Source organism: Uloborus diversus, chromosome 10 (genome assembly GCF_026930045.1).
Source record: "Uloborus diversus isolate 005 chromosome 10, Udiv.v.3.1, whole genome shotgun sequence".
NCBI classification, from domain to species: domain Eukaryota; kingdom Metazoa; phylum Arthropoda; class Arachnida; order Araneae; family Uloboridae; genus Uloborus; species Uloborus diversus.
The window spans coordinates 75,281,310-75,307,096 of NC_072740.1; the positions used below are offsets into that span (position 1 = coordinate 75,281,310).

The window sequence follows — 25,787 nt, forward strand, 5'->3', positions numbered from 1 at the left end:
ATTAATTGCAAGTTATCAGTTAAAGCAACAAACTGATAAAGCTTTTGAGATTAAACTTGCAATTGCTTAGAGCATCATTCAGCAAGAAATTATGAGCTGATTATTTGTACACCTAGTAAAAGTAACTAGGTATTTCATTAAACATTGTGTACAAAATCTTGATATTGTTACATTATAAGAACCAATTTGATATAACAAATTACTCAAATGCAGGTATTTTCTTCTTTTCTTTCTTTTTTGTCCATCGCTGTATCTTACTAAATTTCAAGATAGAAGCTCTAAAATGGAAACACTTAAAAAGCAAATAACAATCAGATCATAGCTTTTATTCATAGCTAAATACTGTCATAATATAGCACAAGCCAGAACGGCAGAATCACAAGGAACATGACCCCAATATCTTTTGAAGTTGTATACAAAACTTTTGTTACATAATATCACAATCTTATGCCAAAGAAGTGCCAAAAAATTAACAAAATACCAAGCAAGGCTTTTCAATGCGCCGCATCAATACTGGTTTCAATACTGAGAAAAGAAAATTTTGAAAGCCAAATTAAATCAACATTGATAACTATATTTACAAAAAGAATCCAAAATAAAATATAAGATGATCCAACAATAAAAAGACTAGTTCAAGAAATGTAAATAGGATTTTAATGCAGAAAGGAAGACAGAACATAGTATTAAAATTTGGAAATAAAGAAATGAAAAGATCAAACTATCCACTAAAAACCAAATGAGCACACAAGCTTAAATGCAAACTAATGAAAAACAAAGCATAATAAAGACTAAAAAAGGATAAGCTTTAACGTGTTTACTATGCACACTGATAATTCCACATAGGAAAAAGTTAAATATGAATTCAAACTGTACACATTTGACATGAGCTGTTAAAAATATGACAGTAAAAAAACTATATAAGACAATGAAAATGTAACAAGTCACATAAAATTAGTCTTTCATTATTATACAGCTGAATATTTCAATCTAAAGTAGAACTTAAAATAATAAAATTTAATGAATAAAAATTAAAAATACACATTATATGGAGAGCTAAAAAATGATTATTATATTTGAAGAGTATTAAAAATATGAAAGCCCAAAAAAATTAAAAAGTGGCACAATATTGCAAGAAAAAGGGTTTAAATAAACTTAAAGGCACTGTAAAAATGTGCTAACATATGTAATAACATTTTGCAGCTATATTTTCTTTTTTGTTTCTGTAATATGGTAACTTTAAACAATTGATTGAAATCCTATATATGCCACTCATTCATTTAGTAAATCTTTGTTTTGTGTCAAGGACTTAAAATGAATAGCACTTGAAAAAAATAATAAAAAATAAAAAAATCATGTTTAAAATGAGTCAAAGAATTATTAAAATCAATAACATGTTTTATGTACAATCACATACATAATGAGGCAATTTTATATGAGGTGTAAATATAGATATCTATACAGTTATGCCTGATGTTTGAGTATATATAAATTCCAGTTAGAACACAGACAATATGATACTTTCAATCAATATTACATTTCCACTTTTTGCTAGCTTTAAAATAAAGTCTAAGAAAATGAATAAAATCACATTCAGTTACTGTATCACGTAATTAGCACTGAGATGGATAATACATCCACATACCATAATAGCTTTATGCTATTTAAATATTAATTTATTTGCACAAAAAATACTTGATGTTTTCTAGTGATATGATAGCTGTGAAAAGGAAAAAGGATTATATTACACAGTTTCATACGAGACTCATACAGATGAATATTTACAATATTCTAAAAATAAATCTCATGTAATCTACATAAATCTCATATGCAAAACATTTTATGATTAACCATATTACTTGACAAAGAATTTACATCCCTCTCCTATCATGAATTTACAGAATACAACTACAAGGGATTATGGACACAAAGGGTTATTATGATTACCGAACTGTTGCATTGCACAGGAAGGAGATGATATAATATTTATCTAATTACATTATTTCATAATTCATCGTTTAAAGAAAATATCAATAAATGGACCGCCTAACATAAGAAATTCATTCTGTGCAAGTTGAGTTCTGCTGGGAACATATGAATGAATCTACAAGGTTTTACCTTATTTATACACAAACAAATATGTAAATAAGCATGATAAATAAATTTGAAAATTCATATTAAAAAGAGCAATATTCAAATGACCTTAAAATAACATTTAAATGAATTCATAAAGACCATTATGCAAATGTTCATCTTAGGTATACAATCATGATAGTCCAAAAATTTACATTTTGATGACACTCACTTTGAAGATCAAGTACGATAATTATAAATAAAAACTAAATTCAAACTTAGTTCGTAGTATCACATTTTTTTCCCTACAACATAAACATATAATTGCTTTCCCTAAAAACAGGTTATAAACAATTACAACCTATTAATAAAGGTAACTTAAATGAAGACAATATCAGTACATATTACTGTTAATGTTTTTTAAAATTTACACCATAGCAACATGCAATGACACTTGTTGCAGAGGCAAAGACATAGCCATGTTGAGGCACACAATTGTTTAATGGAAGCATTTATAAATTAAAACATCACTCTTTTACAGAAATGGATTGTTAGCTTGAGGGCTAGAGGAAAATGCAGTGACATTAGGAATAGATACTACAGGAGTAGGCATGACTGTAGGCGGAACCACAATACCAGGTTGCATTGGTGGGACAAACTGCATTTGAGCTCTAAGTTGGTTTATAGTTGGAGGTGGCGGTCTAATTGCTTGAAACGGATTGTTTACAGGTGGTGGATTTCCAAATGGATTTCCAGACCCAATCTCTGAAATGGTAGATTATTGATTACTTTTCATAATTATTTACAAGACATACATTTTTAAAGAATTATAATGCAATTCCTAATTCATTAAAGCAAAGGACTTTAATGCAAAAAAAACATGTTTACCAATTGCAAACAATAGTCAACTAACAAAATCTATTCAACCTAAAATAGTTACTCATTTTTTCAATAAAACAGTCTCATAAAGAAGAAACATTTGACTGTTGCTAATGCAAGAAATCGTTTAACATAACACAATTTGAAATTAATTATTGGTGGTTATTTGAGAATTTGGTATTCATATATATTTCAGTTAGACATTGTACAATGAATTTACAATAATATTATTGATGAAAACTTAAAACATTAAAACACATACATATTTTTAATTACACTATTTTGCATTCAAACACTGATTGATATAAATATGCATGATATATACAGGCTAATTAGTATGCTACTGTTAGCAATGTGATAGGTGCCAAACATAATCTTGGATTTTTTTTAAATATTCAACTAAAGCAGGATTAAGTAACTAACCATCTCATGCTTATACATTTTATAACAAAAAAAAATGACGCACAAAGGAGCTGTCAGATTAAAATGAAATATTACGTACTTGAGGACAAAAAAAAACTAAAATGAATGGAGGTTTTAGTACTATTTGTCCAAAACATGTCACAAATATACCCTTTAGCCATAATTGAAGATTATTGTTTTGGTGACCGTGTTTCCTATACAAAAGCATCACATGACACATGACATCACACCAACTGTGGGTGTGGAGTGCAGCTGAAATGAAAAAGCACTATTAGGGCATTTACAACAGTTCTCCACAAGCATATATGAGTGTCATCATTGTTCAAATTGAACCTGGATTCACAGCTAACAATGATCCAGATCCATGAGACACTACTCCAAATAGAGGCGAGGGAGTCAAGACACTAATCCTACCTTTGTTTTTAGAGGGCATGCCACACCTGTCATAGTGACACAATCAGATATCATAGCATATTATAAAAAGTCACGCCTAATATCAATTCAAAACACCATGACAGCCAAGCAGCATATTTGTGCCATGCTTCAGTCATTGGCACTCATGGAAGGGTTCCAAGGAGCCTTTTTTATAACAGGACAATGTTCAGTCACACATAGGAAGGGTGTCAGAAGACTTCTACCACATTATCCACATTATCACCTTCTCTGACCTTCTTGAACCTAATTTCTCACATATCAAGCATATCTAAGATCATTTGGGACACCAATTGGACAGCCAAGAAGTTGGATCTAGTGAATTATGCATTTACAGTAACAATAGTACAAGATCATGCAAGACATTTCACCAGACTAATCAGGTAAAATCTTCAGGATTTTTTCATTAATAAATGATCATTTTGCCTTCATTTTGTAATCACTTTCTAACTTTAATGTTGCCCTTAAGTATGTAAAATTTCATTTCATTCAGACAACTCTGTCCAGGTGCATTGGCTTTTTTTTATATAGAGCAATAGTTGGCAATTCTAGATCACGACCAGAATCGGTCAAAATTGGACCTCCAAAACTATTTCGAAAGTGAAACTTACACAAACAGATTACTTTAAAATATTCTTCTTCAGACAACAATACTTTTGGGAGCCACATGCATAATTTCAATCATTTATTTTATAAATTTTTAATTGACTGACAAAAGCCTCCCCTTACGAAAATGGTTGATAGAGCTTAATAGAATTCTATAGAAAATTATATAGAAGTCTATAAAGTTCATACTGAAATTATTTCTATATAATTCTATAGATATCCATATAGAACTTGAGAATGAAGTTTCTATAGAGAATTTTTTTCTATAAAGATCTATAGAAACTGCTATAGAATTTGAGCATAAGGTTTCTATAGATAATAAATTCTATAAAATTCTATAGAATTTGATCAGAAAACTTCCGTTAATGTAGAATTTTGTCAAAAGTTGAGAATTCATTCATTTTGTTTACAATTATAGCTTTCATTAGTGTTCATATAATACTTCTAGTTTGGAAAGGCTAAAAAGCCCTAAGTAATTAGGAAGTTTAATCCCTAAAATGAAATAGTTTAATTCCTAATTAATCAATTTAATTTGAAGAATAATTATTTTAACAATTAATTATTTGTTAAGGTCATACTTTTTATTATAATCGCGGATTGTAGTATAATCTTTAATAATAATACTGTTGCATTTTGTCATAGTTCGAAGAGAAAATCAAACTTAATTAAATAAAAAAATATACTCATAAAAGATGAAAATTATTTATTATTTACAATGTTTAAGTTATTTTATAGTAATAATAAAACTTCTAAACATTGAAATTATTTCTAAGTGTGTGAGAAATCGTATAACTTCTTGTCATTGTTTAGTAAATAAAATAATCAAAATTCCAAGATGCAATCTCCGTATTTTGTCACGAGAGCTTGCCAGCAATATTCCTCTCAATCTCTTTGCGCACGCGCCAGTCTGTTTTCCCTTTTCTGCCCTGTACGGAATCGTCCATTTTGCACGTGCGATCGTCAAAGCGTTGCACAGAAATGGCCGAACCTTGCCGAGTTCGTTAGGAAGTATGTATTATTTTTGTGTTATTCTTATATATTTATATTTTTATTGTTATATTAAGCCAATTGGGAATGAAAAAAATTATGAATTGTAGTTATAAAACAAAAATTGAATTTTAAATCCAGAATGAACTTCATTATGCATCAGAAATAGCATTTGATTTTACTAAATAAATAAAGCTCATGACTGAGTAATGACATTAATTTACAAGCAATTTTTGCAATATTAATTTATATGTAAGTAACAATAACCGAAAGTTAGGACGTGTTAACATTGTTTTTTTATACTGATAGGGGTTTTAATATTTAATTAGCACTCCCAAATGGTACCACTGTCCACTTTTATGAAGTGTCTTTATCTAACAATAATGTGTAATCGTTGTAGTCAATTGCTGCACCTAATATTTTTAGGCATAATTTGGCTTTATCAAACGTATATTAATTGTGTAAAGCATTGTCATTGTGTTTTATGAGGCTCTTAATAGGATCTAGAGGCTGTATAGGAAGATCTATAGAGGCTCTATAAGAAATACCAGTATAGAGTTTTATAGAATTATGGTCCAATTTTCTATAGGACATTTCTGTAGGATTCTATAAAAATAACTCTATAGAATTTTGTAAGAAGTATATAGAATTCTATAGAACTAATTTTTATAGAAACCTATAGAATTTTTCACTATAGAATTCTATAGAAAACGGCCTATAGAAAATTGGGCCATAATTCTTTAAGACTCTATATAGGTATTTCTAAAGATTTGTTTTATAGAATTCTATAGACCATTTTCATAAGGGCCCTTAAATGGCTATTTTGTAAGGTTCACATACAGTTGGGAAACTTTTGAAGAACAAACATTACTCAAAATTTACGGTGACCACTTGAACAATCTCTTTGCACGAAAAAAGTGCTCCTTTCATGAGCTTTACTTTCAAAATCTCAAGACAGTAAATGCAATTTCTCCCATTGATTTTTAAATACAATTATGTTAATTTAATATTAATTTGTCAGTGAAAATTAAAATAATTTTTTTATAAGGAATATGATTTTTCCTTCTGAATCTTGATGAAAATTTTTTCAAAAGCATTTGGATCCCACTTATAATTACTTGTCAAACCCTGCATCAGTGTAGTTCACCTTACTTTTAGTCCGATTTCTCAAAATCAAAATATAAATTTATTCTTTCCTGTATTGTATCTATTTTTAAGAGTTAAAATGAAAAAGGTCTGGTTCAGGTGCATTTTACTATGCTTAACTATACTAAACTTATTACTAAGGCACCAACATTTACCTCGATCAGATCCTTGGGTGCTAACTAAAGCATCTAAATTTACCAAGTTTGAATTTGGACCCAAGAAGGTTTCAGGTGTTTTTCTCACATTAGCAAAAGAGTGACCATTCTCTTTCACTTGAGATGCACAAGCAGCAAATGATTCCTTTAACTCAGCCATATCAAATGGATTTGGGGTCCCTCGTTGAATACTTGTATCTAAAAGAACAAAAAACATTTTTAACTCTTCAAACCTTTGACTTAATTAGCAGAACCTTTTTTTTAATCAATAAGGATTTGAGGTTATCTCCATACATTTTCAGAAATAAGTTCAACATTCAACACCATAACTGATAAGAAAAAAAATGACAAAAACTTTTGTAGCTAGTGGAAACAAAACATTTCTATAAGTAAACAGATTCAGTAGAGTTCAAGATTTAAAGATCACACTACAACAGGAGTCCCCAACCTTTCTGTACCTAAGAGCATACTCTAGAATACCAGAGGGAGGGTGGGCACCATTAATTTTTTCGAGGAACTATTGATAGTTGGACTGGTTAATAATACATGCACACTGCAGATAATGCTTTATAAAAAGTTACTCTAAAAGAATGAATTAGTACTTAAAAGATGATATTAATACTCTTGGGTTAAATAAACAAATACTAAATAATGGATATATTACATTCACAGTCCAAAGTTCAGCCAGTTCAGGAATCGGTCAGTCATTTGCATTTTGGCGAAGAGGTTTGGCCAGAGTACGAAATACTTGCAATTAATATTGTATGTTTTACTTCAGCTGGCCATTTTAAGAAGTAGCTGGGAATATGTGGCCGAAGTCCGAAGTGATAAAGGTAGTTTGACCGGTAGGCAGCATATTTCGGGAGACAATGTGGACTGGGATCTTTATCATTAGGGCTATTGAGCAGAAAATTGACTAAGGATTACCCTTAAACATAGTTGACAGATTGAGAACTCAGTTTGCCTTTAAATTCGGACACAATACACTCAAGATATAACTTGTCATTTTGAAAGGCGCAAATCTAATCTTCTACATGTAATCATGTTGTTACATAATTTTCGTTCACTGAATCATTTTTATTGTGGCTTTAATACTAGAATGGAATAACACAAGATCATATTTTTATAGATTACAAGCTTATTTTTAACCCTGAGGTGTCAATTATATTTTAACTTGTTTCTTAATCAATTGTACTTTTAAAAAGTTAAAAAAAAAACAATGCAGAAGTACATATTTTTAAGTACTTCATTTTCAACAGTGTGCTCAAACGATCTGCTCTTGATTTTATTCTTCCTACTTTTGTCTATCAACCCAAGTCACTTCGGGAATTGGCCAGTCAAAAACTGAAATAAAGAAAAGATCGGACATTGATTGGTAAGTTTAGACCAAAACATGAATTGACTGGCCAATTCATGAACAGGCCGATTTTGGACTTCGGACATAACCCCATAACAGATTCAAAATCAATGAAGCAAAATGTTCTAAAATAAATTTCAAAGTCAATGTGGTTTTCGGAAATACATTTCACTGGCAATCTCTTCATAATTAGGCGAGTATTACCAGACCTAAGCAATTGTTAAACTGCTCATTTATAAGATGTGATTTGCAGTTTAGTTTTATGATACTTACACACACAAAATCTCTGATTCACAATTATATGGAACCAATATGAGATTTTATTTTATATGCTGCATTTTTAAGAAAGGCAGTATGATTTTCTTAACTATTTTCTAGAAATTCTTATCTGATACAATGAATTTCCACACAATGTTGTTTTGAATACCCAAAATTTCCATCACCAGTTCTTCAGTAAATGGGAACAATTTTTGGAATGTATATGGTTGGTTCGGTTACATTTACTTGGTCTTTAAAATTATTGATATAAACGTAAACACCTGAATGCATCTTTAGAGGTGGTATCCTCAAAACCATTGAATTAATGTACCTACTTCAGAACATGGATCGAGAACAGAACGTTCAGGATTTTACGATGGATTCTTGAAAGACAGATTTTCACAAGAGAGGCGAGAATTAAGTACATATTTCTTTTTTTGTATTTATTTTCATGATGTGCTTAAAAATAGTATTCAAAGTCACAAAACTTCCTAGTCAGAATTACAGTGATAGTATGACATAAAGTTCCCAAAAAATTGATATTTTATGCCAAGAGGGCCATATAAAGAAATACTTACAATCCATTGCTGGCACCCAATTAGTGATTATTGCAGCCAGCTTCGGGAGAAGCATATCTATCGGTTTTACATATGTACAAATATTTTATAGATGTACTCTTGTTTTCATGGGTTACATTATAGGGAAACATTTTTAGTAGATCTTAGTTTACAGTAAACACATTAAATACCATTCTTACAAAATTGCTTACTGTGCTCTGTCTGATATGTTTGTAAAGTAGAATTCGTCAAACTCACATACTTCTACGTCATTTTTTAACCGAGTTTGGATGCCCTTTAAAGTAGCTTTTATTCTCCCTGTAAAGTCGTCATCAAACAACTCCAACTCTTGTATTACTGTTATAGTCTAAGTTTGTTGAAAAACTCTTGCAAATGTGTCACAAAAGTTTAAAGAAGCAATTGTTGCATTTTTAAATTGAGGTCTATTAAAACACTGTTGAACGGACACTTTTGCGTTTAGGTTTTTTTTTTTTTCTGATTTGAGGTTTAAATAGAACGTTTGCATTAAAAGTAGCATGAATTGTCAGAAAATAATGCTCAATGTTATGATCTCCTTTATATTCTCCATGCAGTGATAAAATTTGGTGATAATTGGGTTAAGTTAAAGTCCATTGCCTTTTACTATTCCACACATATTAAAGTAAAAATAAGAATATCTTTTAAAAATATTGAATGGGGAAAATTAAGTCCACTATATTAGGAAAGCCGACTCATCCGACATTTTGTCTCCAAAAGTAAACGGGTGATAGCACTAGTATGTGTACAAAAATCACATTGAAGAAAACTGGTATCTAAGCTTTAGAATGTGTCACTTGATAGATGTTTGGGTTGAGAATAACAATGCATTTGATGCATTAGAGACACCAAAATGTCTGTAGTGCCTCTAATACTTCAAATGTAACTCATAATTATTAGGGCTCGACCGATGGCATTTTTTGTCCGATGGGCCGATGCCGATTGTTGGCCGATTGTTAAAAGATGGCCGATTGTTTTCCTCCAAATGGCCGATAGCCGATGGCCGATGGCCGATGTTGTGGGCCGATGGCAAAAAAAAAAATCTAACAGAAATAAATTGATAAGATTGTCAGGTTTAAAGAATCATTGATTCATTTCATTTTACTTTCTTTCGACGAATAAGGAATTGTAATTACAAAATATATATATCAGATTTTGACCTAAATTTTATATTTTACGATCACCCAATTTAAACTTCACAAGTTTTTTCGGCACATCTGTACATGCATATGTACCTAAGAACATATAGATGACCGAAATTTCCATTTTGAACTCATCCTTAGTTAATTATCGCAAACTCACTTGTGATGTGATGTCTTCATCCGCGTAAACTTGCGTCACTCAAAAACGTTATGAAATAGTAAGTTGAAAACTCATACGTACGTAGTATGATCTAAAAGTTTGAGGCAAGCTGTATAAAACCTTACCCTGAATAGTTCACATTACCGAAGCACATCTATCTACAAAATTGTCACTTTGAACGACTATGCACTTCTGCCAACGTTCGTATAGCTTTTAGAAGTACTGGCAGCCTGTTTCGCAACTTCCTGTAAGGTTTTAACTTCATCGTGAGGAAGAAGGCGACTTTCATGCTGAGGATGCACGGTTTGGTTTGTCAATACTCTGATATGACAAACAAATAACATAACGTTTCGTCGGACTTAGCTCCGTATGACTTTTACCTGTTCCCTGAAAAAAAGATTTGCATGGACGTCGCTTTCTTCCGTCAGGAGAAGATAAAGCTTCATCACAGAAGGTAGCGAAAAATGGCTTCCATGAGTGTTTCCAAAAGTTATATGAACGCTGGAAGAAGTATCATAGTCCCTCATAGTGACCTTTTGAAGGTGGATGTGCTTTGGTTATGTGAATTTTTCTTGGTAAGGTTTTATACAGCTTGTCCCCCGAACTTTTGGATCGTAGTACGTACAATCTGTATAGGGTGTAGTTATGTTTTTCCTTTTTTGACTGCTGTATGATGGAAGACAAAGAACAACCAAAAAAAAAGAAAAGAAAAGAAAAGAATAAAATAAAGAAAGAAAGAAAAAAAAAGGAAGAAAAACAAAAAGACTGTTTAATAACCAATTGATTTTTTTAAATTGAACATATAACTAAGATTTCAGGAATATTGTCAAAATGTATGGATTTAGGTACATTAAACATAGTTAAAAAACATTAAATTATGTTTTATCATTAAAATGAAAATTAAGAATAAAACTATAATACCGTCAACAAATAACGCAATTAAAGTGGAAAAATTGCACGTAGACATTTTTTAGTCATCAAATTAAACAAAAAAGGTAACAGATAAATTTCAATATTAAATCATATTAGGAATATTTTTATATTTATTTAAAATTTATGAATAGAAAAGTTTGCATTTTTCATAAAAGCTATAATAGTGAAATACATTTTGCTGAAAAAAGAAATAGCCATGAAAAGAGCAAGGTTCTTAAAACGCAACTACAATAAACAAACTCAATATTTACACCAAGTTAATAACTGAATACATATACTACTTGATCTGATGTTTGCACACGTAATATTGAATAATTTGATTGTTTAATCTTTTATGAAGCACTACGAACAAGTTCAAATTAAATTTATCAATTTAACAATAATTTTCTGAAATTTAAAAAATTGCATAATAGAAAATCCTTTAAACTTTTCTATAACATATTATTAAAAATATGATGAAAACGAAAATAACTTATTCATTGATTTTATAGAAATACATAAAAATAGTTACTTATAACAGCAAAAAAAAAATCGATCGCTATTCATGATGCAAAAAAGAATTCGCATTACGAAATATAGGTGAAACAAATATAAGAAATATGCAAAATGACATTTCATGACCAAAATAAATAATCGTTAAATATGTAAGAAATGCTTGACACGACGAGAATGGGTTAGGAGGGTCACCCTTTGATTTTGGGGTAACTCACAACATTAAACTTCTTGGCCTCATTTTTTTAGTACAGAACCGCTACCACCAACGCCTCGGAAGAGTTTCTGAATCTACTTCAGCACTTACGAAGAAAAAATTCAAAAGTCCCTTTGATTTCCGAATTATGTCACTATTCAAAACGTCTTTAATCAATTTTGTTAGATTAATTCTCTAAATTTTTCCTAAACAAAAAATAAAGCTTGAAAAAAAAAAAACTCTAATTTTATGAATGGTGTTACTTTTAAACAACTCAAAAGTACAACTACAGTTTAATTTCAGAAATTGAGGGGGTGGAGGAGGGGCACGCAAGTGTTCTCGGAAATACAAAAAATAGTCGTAAAAAATAGAGTTCAAAGTAATCATAAACATTGAGCAGAAAAACTCTTTTAAAACTTGCACCCGAGTTTGTTTTGACGCGCAGGCGCGATTTAAAATATAGCAAATATTGCAATTGGACGAGAGGCCCCATAACCGTAGAAGCCCGAGTTACAAAAATGCTTATGATAAATGTTTTACATTTTCTATGATACAGAAATAAGGCCCCAAAATGTATTTCGACGGGCCCCAAACTTGTAGCTCCGCAGAAGCGATACAAAAAAGACTGCATTACTGTGATTCATATTACAAATATCGAAAAATTAAAAATTACCGTCGGTTCAATGAGAATCTAACAAAATGAAACAAAACCGGTTTCGCCATCTCATATTTCTTTCCATAGTCTCCAATTCGGCAATATATCACCAAATGATCGTCAGTCTGAGGCACTGTATTAGTTTTGCCTTGAAATAAGTAATTAATAGCCACAAAAAATGAGTAAATAGGCTTTTTAGAACATTCGATTGAAAACAAGAATGGAATTGCACACCTGGAACGTATGCACATCCCACACGCGAAAATGTAGCCTTCTACAGCTTACCATTTTTGAGTTATGACTTATGAGAGATACTTACGTACATCCAACCGCAAGAAACAACGCAATTATTAACTTGTTTGGTACCTGAATGCAGTAATAAAAACTCTTTCAGGGGTGATTAAAATAAAAATTCATACTGAAATTTAAGTAAACAATTTTATGTGAAAACAATAACTCACTTTACTTTGTACTTTAAAAAGTAAAACAACAAAGGTCCCTTTTTTTTTCCAAAAACATCGGCCAATTCCATCGGCTTTTCGATGTTTTTTAAGGCCGATGGGCCGATGTTTCCTGCAAGTTAGCATCGGCCGCCGATGCCGATGGCTAAATTGTTGAACCATCGGCGCCGATGCATCGGCCAGGCCGATGCATCGGTCGAGTCCTAATAATTATTACAGGATTTTATTAGATGATCAGCTGGTTTATCTCAACATTTATTCACCATTACAGGGGACCCATTTCCATTTGAAAAACAAAAGTAGGAAGCAGTGCGTGTTCCTCTTCCAGAGTCAATCAGGACAAGGAGGATGGTAGTCAGCGCAAAAAAGAAGAAATCCATATTTTTTTTGGGAAAATCATGTGGAAAAAGGATGATATCCAAATTTTATCAAAATAGCCACTGGAAGGCACAATATCCAAAAACTCAACAATAAAAAAAAAATTACAAATTTTGAAGGTAAAAGGAAATTTTTCCCGCACTAATTATGCTTCAAATATTTAGGTAGAAATTGATATACAGCACATATTCTTCTTGATATGTCGGGAGACAGAAGAAAAGAGCTATGCATCAGAGTGCGTGACATGACAAGGGGTTACTGTACTATGCATTCTTGAGAAAATTAGTAATTCCTGGAAATTCCAGCTTTTAACCAATACATGATTTTGGGAGAACTGTAGCTAGAAAGTTACTATATTTATTAGTTGTATATTTAGGTATTGTTATAAATTTTTTAGCATAATTCTTAGCATATATTATTGGAGCGTTCGGCAAATTGAAGGACGGAAAGTTAAATCTCTTTCTATCAAGATATTTAACTTTTTCTTTGTCCCCCGTTTATGCTTTTTATTTGTTACTAACATGCCAATTCGTACAAATTTGTTGCAATTGCACACTGTATGTTGATTTCTTAATAAATTTAAATTTTGCAAGAGAACAACATAAGGGCACCAATCCTCTTAGCCTCCAAATAAAGGACAGAGGGAGTTAGAGCAGTCTTGCCAATATCACTTAAGAGTGCCAATTTTTCATATTTTTAGAGAAAAATATCTGGGTTTTAATTAAAAATATTTTTATTTATGGTGCTGAGAATGAAAACATACCTTTTAAAATTAGGTTCATTTGTAAAGCAAGAAATTAGAACAGAGTGAAAAATTAAGAGTTTTCCTTGCATGTATAGCAAGAATAGAAAAGAAAACTATAAGATTGGTTATCCAAGTCCATTTATTGATATTCCAATCAGATTGGAACTCTATAATTGGATAAAAACATTTCATAATACTATTTCAGAATCAAAATAAAAAATTTTAGTTGCCTCATTTAATCACAAAAACCATAAATTCCACAAAATTTTAAGAAGCAGAAAAACCTAAACCATTTTTTATTCGCCAAAAATGGTTTTTATTCTTACTTTAGATACACAAAAAGAGTTACCAAACCAAGTTCCTTTAAAACCCAAAACTGTGGGTGTCAGACCATTTTTTTATAGGCTTCGCATAGAAGGTACCAACAACTAAAATACATTTTATAAATACATTAATTATTAAAACCAAGAACAAAACAAGCAGATATAAGGTAGCCTACATTAACCCGTTAAAGCCCAAATTCTGATAAAATGAAAATTTTTGAAAAATATTTTTAAATTACACTTTATACATCATAAATAGAGTAATTATAAAGTTTTATTCACGGACTGTAATTTGTAGTTGAAATAATAGATGATCTATAAATAGATCACTGGGCGCTTCTGTTAGTAAAAAGGAAGTTACTTTCCTCTGAATTTATCTTTGAAAAATTACCAATTTTGTAAATTAAGGATGAGGTTTTTGTAAAATTAAAAACAACTAAAGAGTTTTCAAAGAAAGAAACTTTATTTTACTGATCTTTGTTACATATTTATAAAGTATATTTGCAATAGTTATGAGTGATACAATGGAAAACATTTCAAGCAAAGTGTTATACCGCATTTTGTACAAAGCGTAAGAAGTCTTCCCATACAATATTGGAATTGGCATCTTCTTTGATTTGTTCTTTTACCTACCAAATGGTCTTTTCTATCTAAACGTACCGAGTCTATCACTTTACATCTCGATGACATCATCATTGGTCTTCCAATGCTTTTTTAGAATTTGTTCCCCGTTTGAGGTACGAAACGGCGATATATCTTTTCTATTCATTTTTTATATTGAAACAATAATCATAAGTACCACGACTTTCTTGGTCTAATGTTTTATCAGGCAATAAAGGGCAACAAGCAGTTCTATTTGCCTCTAATTGTGCCTGTAGCTCTGATTCCTTCTTTTTTCAATTCAACCAGCAGATCATTAGAATTGAAATAATTGTCAAAAAATATAATGTGGCTATTAGGATAGGTTACAGGTTGCAGCATTTTTTTCACCACTCGTGTTCCAAGTGGTACTTTCAAAGTTTCTGGAGTCTTGTCCAAACTCTCCTTTATTCTACACATGGCCCAAAATTTATATCCAAATCGTATGGGTTTACTTTTCAGAAATTGTTTAAAAAAATGATGGCGTAATATCTAATCATCATTTCATCAACAGATAGAAATTTATCAAAAATTTGGAATTTTTGAAAGTTGTAATTCATATAAGTGATTAGTTTTCATACTTTGAAAGCCCGGTCTGATTTTTGCATTGCTGCATCATTATTGTCGGCAAAATGGATTACAAATTTTATTTCCAAATATTTATTTCATGACAATGCGTTTTTTACTATCGGTACCATCGATCTTCATCCTCTGACCAATAATCGCGTTCACTGGATAAAGTGTTAGCCAGTTAAAATAAAAAAAAAACGATGAAACTTTTCAATTCATCAATTGAAACTGAAAATTCAGGCTTATTTTTCCACTCTTTTGCATATCTTTCAGTTTCTAGTTTTAGAAAATTGTAAAATTCAGGAGTTAAAAATTCTTCAAAAATCTCAAGAGGATTCATATCACCTTAAATATCTGAAATTCTTTCATGATTTTTAGTACACAAATAACCTACTTCGGGGTTAAAAGTATAAATAGGGTTATCTTTTGTCCAACTTGCTTTTGATTCCTTTTTTGATTTTTTAATGCATTTTCTTGATAACTTCGAACTTGCTTTTCTTTTATTTTTGTTTTTATTATTGCCACTTGATAGCAGCTGCTCTGTATCATTAGCGCCAAAACCATTTATGCTTTTCGATTGATATTGTTCTTTTACGTCTATTTCTTCCTCTGATAAACAAATTTCTACATTACCTGACAAATCCTTTACTGATGGACTAGTCATTCCATCGTCATCAACACATTCTTTGTCGGTTAAGTCGTCCACATCAGGTGGTAAAATTGTTATATCTGACTCTCTTTCTTCAGAAAACATATATTCTAATGCTTCTTCTGCGGTGTGAAACACTTTCCGCCTAGACATTCTGGAAAAAATGAAAAGGGGAAAAAACGATATTAGAAACCACTAACGCCCAGCGATCTATTTATAAATCAGCATGTTTAAACTTCCATTTTAACAATAAAAACAGTTATTATTCTAATTTTAATAACACAGAGCTATTACAGAGGTATTAAAATGCAGAATAAATAAGAAAATTATAACTTACTTCAATTTTTTTCTCCCATTGTACCCAGAATTGAAAACTGCACTATGAATCTGCAAAATGGCAAACTTCAGACGACACGTGCTGTACTGAATAGGGGAAAAAAGGTTCAAAACTTGTTTGGGGGTGTATCCACACGTTTAAGGAACCCAGCCAATGAGAATAAGATAAGATAAAAAGGTATCGTTTTCAGTGGGCGTTCTGAAAAGTAGGTGATCTATAAATAGATCACTGGGCGGAAACGGGTTAAAACCTTCCTACGTTAAAAAAAAATTAAAATCTCAAACAAGGCAGGCAATTTTTGGTGTTTGACAATAGCATGCTTCCTAAACATAAATTTTTGGCAGAAATTACAGGATGGATTCAAGGGGGTGAAATCAAAAATAAGAAAACAAGGATCAAAAACTAAGAAAAATCAGAATATTTTCACATTTTTAGGAAAAATAGCTGTGAAGCCTGAAAGAGGCAAAAACAAGAGGATATATTTTTCAAGTCCACAGAGAAAGGGAGAACTCCAGCCAAAAGTGGAAAAATCTCTTCCTAGAAACAGGATCTTTCTAAAGCAATGGCATAGACCAGCTACATCAATACACATACAATGCATATATACTTGAACCTCGTTAATGCCAAACCCAGTAGCAGAAACTGCGTAACGCTGCAACATATGTCTCAGATTCTAGAGAAAGTCTGCAGACTAACTCTTAGTTGGAGAGGGAATGCAAAATTTTTAAGGGAAATAACTCTCCTGAAAGAGGCAAAAAAAGGAGAAAGGAACCAGAGAAAGGTCGGAACTCCGGCCAAAGGTAGAAAAATCTTTACCCAGAAACAGGATCTTTCTACAGCAATGGCATAGACCAGCTACCTCAATGAAGGAACCAGTGTTACAATGCATATATACTCTAACTTTGTTAATGCCATATTTAGTAGCAGAAACTACATAACATAGCGACGTATGCTGCAGATTATTGAGAAAGTCTGCAGACTATATCTTGGCTGTGGGGGGGGGGGGGACAACCAAAACTTTTAAGGGCGAGAACTCTTAGAAATTTCAGTGAATGAAGATTTTTACTGTATTTTTTTGGTTTTGAGATTTAATCCACAGGTAGCATCTACCTGTACTTTTAAGATTAGCATCTTATTTTTATGCATCTACAATTTATCTAATTTTCATACATATTGAAGACTATTTTTGGGGTTTTCAATCTGCGTTGCAGACAGAACCATGCAAAAAATTTTGGGACCTGTCACAAATCCCTTTTATGGTTCCCCTCCACATTGTTTACCCTTACGTCTTTACATATATTTCACCCTTCATTTTAAAAATCTCAGGCTCTCTTCAGGCTCGGGCCAACAGGAGTCTTTCTCCCCACACCTTTTCCTTTTTCACTCCAGGGTCCCCCATACCTATCACTATTTGTGGTTAAACCAGTTGGATGGGACTGAAGACAGCTCTGATTTTTGATCCAGATCAGAAACTGGTCTAGCACCTCCAGAGGTATCATTTCACTTGGAGGACTTTGTGACCACGAGCATATTTATTGTCCCTCAGTCAGCGTGAATGAGAACTGGATCTTCAACCGGCTGGGATTGAGCCCGGGACCCTACGGTCACAAATTCGATGCCTTACTGATCAGGCCACCACGACCTTGCGCACGCTCCTGGTTGCATCCTGCTGAAAAAAACAGCTTCTTGATTGCCAAATTGTTTAACATGGAATATACTTTAGCAGGAAATGCTCGTTTGGGAGCAAACAATCATTTAATTTATTGTATAAGTTGAAATCCAGTTAACATAAAATAATTATCATGGTACCATAAACTTGGTGTTAACGAGGTTTACTGTGATTATATATATATATATATATATATATATATATATATATATATATATATATATATATATATATATATATATATATAGAATATGGCAATCTCTTGCTTTCCAATAAAGGGATTTTATTCCTCCAACCAGTCGACTTTTCATGTTTTATTCTGTAAATAACCGTTTCTTAATATTAGAATCTACTCCATTCCAAACTCTACATAAATAGAATATATTTCACCTGGAGAGCTCATTGCTGATCTTTTGTTCATGAAATCATAATCATCTAATTCGCCATTGGAGCGACCAAGAGCTTCAAACGAAACACTGGCTGATGTAGACATCCGAGGAGCCCAAGGTTTAGTGGCTAAAATGAATAGAAGAACATTTTACTAAAATCATAAGTTTTAATCCCTTAAAATTACAATGCTACAAGCAAACTTGCAACTAAAAATTTGGTTGGCTTACATTTTTTAAAAAATTTTGTAAAGCAAAAACACAAGCAAGAAAGAACATGATACAAGTTGATAGCACTTAAGCCAAACTTACACGAGGAATATCATGGCACATGTCAATTACAAATAAAAACGGACTTGCATTTGTAAAATGTACAAAAATAATTGTAGATCTTGAGCTTAAAGATGTAGTATTTTTCTGTAACACAAACACAAATTTAGTCAAAATTGCTTGAAACTATGTTATTACAAACAGAGAGTAAGATGAGATTTAAGTGAAGATAGCCACAATCTCACTGTCCAGTTGTTACAACAATGAGTAACAGCCAACAGCTCATAGAATCATCATGGCAACAACCCTGATAATATCCAATGCAAATATGATCTTGTATTATGCCCTTAAATGCATAAAAAGATGCATACCCTGAAATTCTGAGAAAGGGCTAAAGGAGAAGGTTCTAATTACTGGAATAGCTACCAACCAGCTTCCCTAAGCCTCAAATATCACAAAAGCTGAGTATCTTGGGATATGCCATGCTGTCTTTAGTAGTACTTATGAAAGATATAGGAAGTCTAAAGAGCAGCTACAAGCCTTTGAGACTGGTTAACTCTTGTTATGGTTACATATTTTTTGTTCCTCTCTTTCTGTTATCAATTTGTAATTTCTCTCTGAGTGTTTGTGCTGAGTATACTTGTGAATGAATCAGTTTCATTTTATTTACTGCTGCAAAATGATGCCATTAAGTCAACCGAAAATGATATCAAAAATTATTACCTGGAACTGATGGAGGAGATGAAGCACCACCCCACGGGTCACCCTTTCCCATTGCAGCAGCCCCCTTAGTCTGCCAAGGATCTGATTCCTAGTGCAAAAAATAATAATTAATGATAATAGTTATCTTTAAAAAGCAGTTTAACCCCTTGAGGACCAGCTCTCGGAAAACGAAGCGCAGCTACGGGACCGAACGATCTGAAATGGAACGCCGCCATCGGCCCGAGCATTTGCAGCAGTTAAGCCTAACTGAACAAAAATATTCATATAAAATCAGCATCTCAAAATAATGGCTTGAAATTTTAATTTTGTTTAAACAATGTACTACTGATTACTAATTATTAATATAAAAACTATTACATTATTAGAAGGAACGAAATAAGTAGAATACTAAAACTTTAACCATGTGCACAAAATTAAATGATATGTGCACAAAAACAAAGTTAGAGTTTGACATCGTGAGTGTGGAATCAAAGAAAAAGAAATGTAGCAAAAAAATATGTTCCTTATGTAATTTTGATTAAAACAACTTAGATCAACGAATTTAAACTAGTTATATTTCTCACGCGACAAGTCTCAAAACTGCTTCATAATTCACTCGAAAACTTTCCCTTTCACTCACTTCGCTAATCATTTTTATTGCAGTTTTCCATCCCCAAATGAAAAAGAATAAATACAGAAGAACAATATCAGAAAGGATTCAAAAATAATCATAAACTTCAGGCCTCTTGAAATCATTCCTGTACTCTCATTGAACGGGGAATCCCAAAAGTCTGGAACACATACGCAAAAATATTTTAACCTTCCTTCCCTCCCCCATAATTTATTCAGCTAGATGTATATCTCTTTCAATTACTCGTAAAAAAAAGAGAAGCAAAGATATAAACAAGAGCAATTGAGACCTCATAAATCATATGCGCAGAGCAGTAATTCACTGTTGTTTACATTAAAAAAAATCTATCCCATTGAGAGGCCCAAATAAGAAACTAAAGCGTGTACATGAAGGTCAAATACCATGTGACTCAAATATGATTAAAGTTATAGCCATTTAGCGCCATCTAGTATCATTTAAATATTCAATTCAATCGTTCCATTTCGAGAAAGCATATACGTGACGCTGGGACTACAGCGTCGATCAGAGCGCGTAGCGGATAAGTGACGCTGGGCTGATAGGAGAGGAATCGTTGCGTAGCGTCCGCGTGACGCTGGGTGCGAACGGGTTAAAGGAAATATTTTTAGTTTCTACAAAGATAACATGCAGTAAAATATAAACAAAAAAAAATAGAAACCTATATTTGGAGCAAACCTATCTTGGCAGCATTTCAAAGGCTACGCAAATTCTAATCACAGCCTTAAGATGCTGTAAGGCTAGGTTTGCCCAAACTATAAACCTTTCAACATTATGTATCAAATGAAGATGTATTAAGATATGCCTATATATAATACACTTTTAGAAATCCAACTAATTGGTGCTTTCAAAACTTCTCCCCAGTTAAGGTGGGATTAAAAACACCATCTATAATTTTAGCTACCTACAACTATGGGGAAGGATTGATTCTTTCAACATGTTACTTGAATTATACAGTGTTTGTCTGAAAAGTAGTGTATGAGTGATTCTCTCCAGATAGGCCAAATTAATGTCCCAAGCCTGTATCTGATTAGTTTATTGTTGTTTTCAAACTAAACTCAATAGGCATGCATAATTTGATATTTAGAAGGTTTTTTGGTATTTTTTATAATTTAGATACTGTCAGCCCCGCTTAGTTGAATATCGTCGGTTCCAAGAAAATTTATTCCATTAAGCAGGGTATTTGATTAAGCGGGGAAATTTTCCTTACCTTTCTAAATTGACAACATTTGTCTCGAAAAGAAATAATAAATAAATAGTTATATAAAGGAAATATTACTAATGTTATTAACAAAAAGGTTTTGAAATAAGTTAAATAAAAAACAAAACAGTTTAAAAATTAGATAATTAGTACTAGTATATTACCAGTATGTATGAAAATGGGGGAGAGGAGACAGAGCTTCCCCCAGGATTAAAAAAGGGCAGGGTGCTGTTTTTCAAAAAAAGGGCACTTTTTTGAGAAAAGGGCACTTTTTCGAAACTAAAAGGCATGTTAATTATAGCTTCAAAGCATCAGTGGATATAGTCGTAGAATATTACTGTTATTCCTGAGTTCAAATGTCTTACTGTCGCAACAAAAAAAACTTTGAAACATTTATGAATTACTTCGTAGGACATTTGAATAGTTTATAATCATTTTCAAAGGAGGCGATTGGGACTAAAAATTGGGGAAGAGGGGGGGGGGGGAAGGGGGGATAAAAAAAGAAAGCAACTAAAAGCCATAGGATTTTTAGCATCTGCAAGAAAAAGGAAAGAAAAAAAGGAGAGAAAACAGTACAAAATTTTGCTAAGGCTGGTTTTGAGAGCATGTGAGTGGTAATTGATGCAAATCTAACAGCTTAACTCACGTTTCTCTTAAGAATTTGATGAATTATGTACATAATAACTTTCCCCAACGACACACTTTAACATGAATTAGACTTACATTAGTTACCACAAAGTACTTTGAGATGTCACAAACATTTGGTAACAATTTCATTAAGCAAGAATGGCTTGTTTATGTAAAACAATTGATTTACTAATATCTAAACAATGAATATATAAAGTAAAAGTTTCTGCTTGTGGCTAAATAATGTTTTGTAAGCAGATATACATAAGTAAAACAAATTATTATGATCTGAAAATTTGGACATTCTGCTTTTTTTTTTTTTTTTTTTCATAATTTCTAGTTTTGATTTCTAAATTGGAAAACAAAGTGATAGACATAGTATGTCAATCTAAGTGAAGGTTTATTATCATTTTTTATCATGTTAGATAACATTTTACATATTTGCAGTTTTCATATCATTGTTCCTTAACGAACGCTAGAATCCGTGACGTAACTAGTCTTGGAATAGAGAACGGCACGTGTAGTGGGCGTTGCCCATGACGTGACTACTTTAACGTCGATTCTTCTAGAACATGTGACGTCACGTACACACGCTTCGGGCTTGGCCACTGAAGATCACGATCAGGTAGCATTGAAGTGAAGATATGCTAATGAGATTCTGAATATAAGCAAAGCTGTTATCAGTTGATCTCTCTCTCACTTCTTGCACAGCCTAGATGCGTTGGCTCATGTCAAGCAAGCCAACTTGCTGTCTGTTCGGCAAGCTTAGGCTGTTAGCCTTTTTTTGTTTAATTGAAGTAGTATGACGTTTGTCCATTGAAGACTTTGTTCCTCATGAACGATAGTCGGGTCAATTGATAATACTTATTAGTCTAGGTCAACGGGGTATTTGCAATAATGATATACTTATCCTTATTTACTTTTTGTCAAAGCCATATACTTTGTTTTTTATCTTTTAATAAATTAATTGATGTTTAATGAGCTATTCGTCTTCAATTATACTGATTCACGAACTCCAATTTCACTCTGCTAAATATATTACGTTGTTTGGGCAAGAGTTAGTTTCAATCATACCTTCCCATCCAACACAAAGAATGAACTATAAAAGGGGGAGGGGGCGAAAAACTAATTCTTTCAGCTGTCACTAGCTGTAACTTAGGACTTTTAAATCCAAAAGTAATAATTGCTCTTGAAGTAACCACCACCATAAGGAAACAAAAACCAATAAACAGCACCAGTTTCAAAGCACTTAGTATTTATTTTCAATAATTAAAAGTCATTTGTTTTCATTTGAAATGTCAAAAATCATCCACATTTGCATGGGTGCCACTCTAAAAATTGGCCAGGACTGAAAAGCGCGTGGCTCCATTTCGCGACACCAAAATGTTTGCGCTTAGTTTGTTTGATGTTTTAGACATATATAATGCTAATTTTTTATGCTGTAACTATATAGTAAAACAAAATTGTAAGATTAAGTAAAAATCAAAACCTAAATAAAAAAATAACATATCATTGTCCAAGATTTTTAGGAGGTAGAAGCAGAAAAAGAACTTAATAATAAAATACAATAAAAAAACTTACTATTTGCTACTGCAGAAAAAAAGCTTCGGATTTTATAGTTCATGTTACATAAATAGTTCATATTTCATACAAAAAAATAGTCATTAAAAAAATTCAGGTATGAGATTCTTCGCAATAAGATGCATTGTGATAAAAACTTAAAAATGTCCAGATTAAGATAAGAATGGTTGAAATCAACAGATTGAGTGACTTATTTAGTTATTTTGGGGGGGGGGGGAAACAGCTTATCTCTTTTTAACTTTAGCAGATGGGCCAGTTTTTTGTCCTCAGAAGAATAAGACCTTTATTGAGAGTGAGAGATTCAAAAGAAAAGATTTGTTTCATCTATAAAAATCATTTTGAACATTGAAAAAAAAAAAAAAAATCCGAGGGCCGAAATTTTTGAAAAGACGGAATTCCGTCCCTTGGACGGAAGTGTGGCAACCATGCATTTGACTTTTACATGCTGAATTCCTTTTTTTTGTCATATTTTTGCGTATCTTTGATGCCACGTGTCACGCAAAATATTAGCGTTTTGCAGTTAATCTGCAGCAATCTTTTAGCATCTGCTTTCAGTTTTCGATATTTCTTATTATTTTTTGAGTAGTACACAATATGAAGAAAACTGAGCAAAAATACAAACGTATTTTTCAGATAAAAAAATTATCAGCGTGCGTATAAAGCATAATAATAAAACAGAGCATATTATCCGCTAAAACAGCTGTTTCAGCAAATAATCGTGATTTTGATTAATTTAGACTGAAATAAAATTTAAGAAAAAAAAAAAAGATTAAATTTGCAGCGCAGGAAAAAAAAAACGGGGAAAAAAATGGCGCGAATTTTGGACGTTGGCGGATTTTAGGTCGGTGGATTTGTGGCGCTCCATTGCATCTACTTAATTCTAATTCAAAATGGAAAAGCACTATTAAAAATATGAATTTGATTGAAAGATTATAAAATGCAGGGCTAACTTAACGTTTATCTGGCTGGAAGAGAAGTAGAGTTTTCTTACCATACATGTCAATTGGACAAAGAAACACTTCCCTTGTCATGAAGCGATAAGGAGGAAGGATGACAGCCAGTATTCTTCGCTACAGCCCTCCATTATTAAATAAAGGGCGATGGGAAGCCTGAGGCAAGGAGCAAGGAAGTGATTCTGGGAATTCAGCAGTGGCTTATCAGTAATGTTCCCAAAAGTGAAAGGTCCTTGGAAGAACATTGTTAAGTCTCTAGAATGCCCAGTAGGCCACTTTTTATCCCTTGTGGTAACTGATAATGGAAGGCATGCTTTTCTAATAGTCAGCTCAATGGCAATCCTAGTTAAGAGGGGAGGGGGAGGGGCGGATGTCCGCTGGTTTCACTTAGAAGAAAGTCATTGTCTGAAAACAATGGAAAGGGACACTGGCTCCTTCCTTTTTCTAGTAAAAATCTTAAATCCAAAGGATGCCAGTTCATGAACAAAAAGGCAATTAGGGCGCCGTTTTACCGAAGGCAAGTTGGGCGCGTTCTAAGAATCAAAGGGCAAGTTGGGCGCGGCGCCCTCCCGCCCAATCCTGAGGGAGGGTCTGGAGGAGAAATTAACTTACAACTTGAGTATGAAATCCGTTTTGGTACTTTTTTCAAAACATTCTTTTTTGAAAAATTCCATAATAGTGGATCGCTTGCTCAAGGTCTTTTGGGAACACTTTTCGTACTTCCTTTTCCCCCCCTCCTCATCTACCGTGTTTTAGATTTAATATTTATAATTTGTTATCCTAGCGTAAAATGTGTATTGTGTTATTGAATTTAATTATCAAATGCATTACCTATTGTTTTTTTTTCTTTTGTAATGTCAAAGACAAAAGAAATTTTATATAAAGTTTTGAAAATGTTTTGACAGAATATGAATGTAGATTTTCTCATCCGTTGTCCGCGAAAAATATTGCTTTATATTTTACATCAGTAATTGATCCTTCTTAATTTACTTCTAATTTATTTACAAAAAATTTTCAGCAAACATATTTGCGAAAGCTGATTAATATTATTCGATTATCCGGGGAAACTATTAAATTAAGCGAGGATCTTTAACATTGAGCCTGTGGGGAAATATTCGGTTCCAGGAGATTTTATTCGTATAAGTGGGGTATTTGTTTATAGTTTG

At 32.2% G+C, this 25,787-nt stretch overlaps 1 protein-coding gene across 1 annotated transcript in view; it reads right to left on the reverse strand.

The window, feature by feature from the left end:
* Window positions 1–313: 313 nt before the first annotated feature.
* The window catches only part of LOC129231057 (epsin-2-like), a 35,977-nt gene continuing 10,503 nt past the window's right edge, over window positions 314–25,787 (reverse strand). The window contains exons 4-7 of the mRNA XM_054865305.1: window positions 19,635–19,722; window positions 18,646–18,771; window positions 6,699–6,896; window positions 314–2,835 (exon numbers count right to left, since the gene is read on the reverse strand). Of these exons, the coding sequence (XP_054721280.1) occupies window positions 2,606–2,835; window positions 6,699–6,896; window positions 18,646–18,771; window positions 19,635–19,722 (642 nt within the window). The 3' untranslated portion in view covers window positions 314–2,605. The remainder of the gene's footprint in view (window positions 2,836–6,698; window positions 6,897–18,645; window positions 18,772–19,634; window positions 19,723–25,787) is intronic.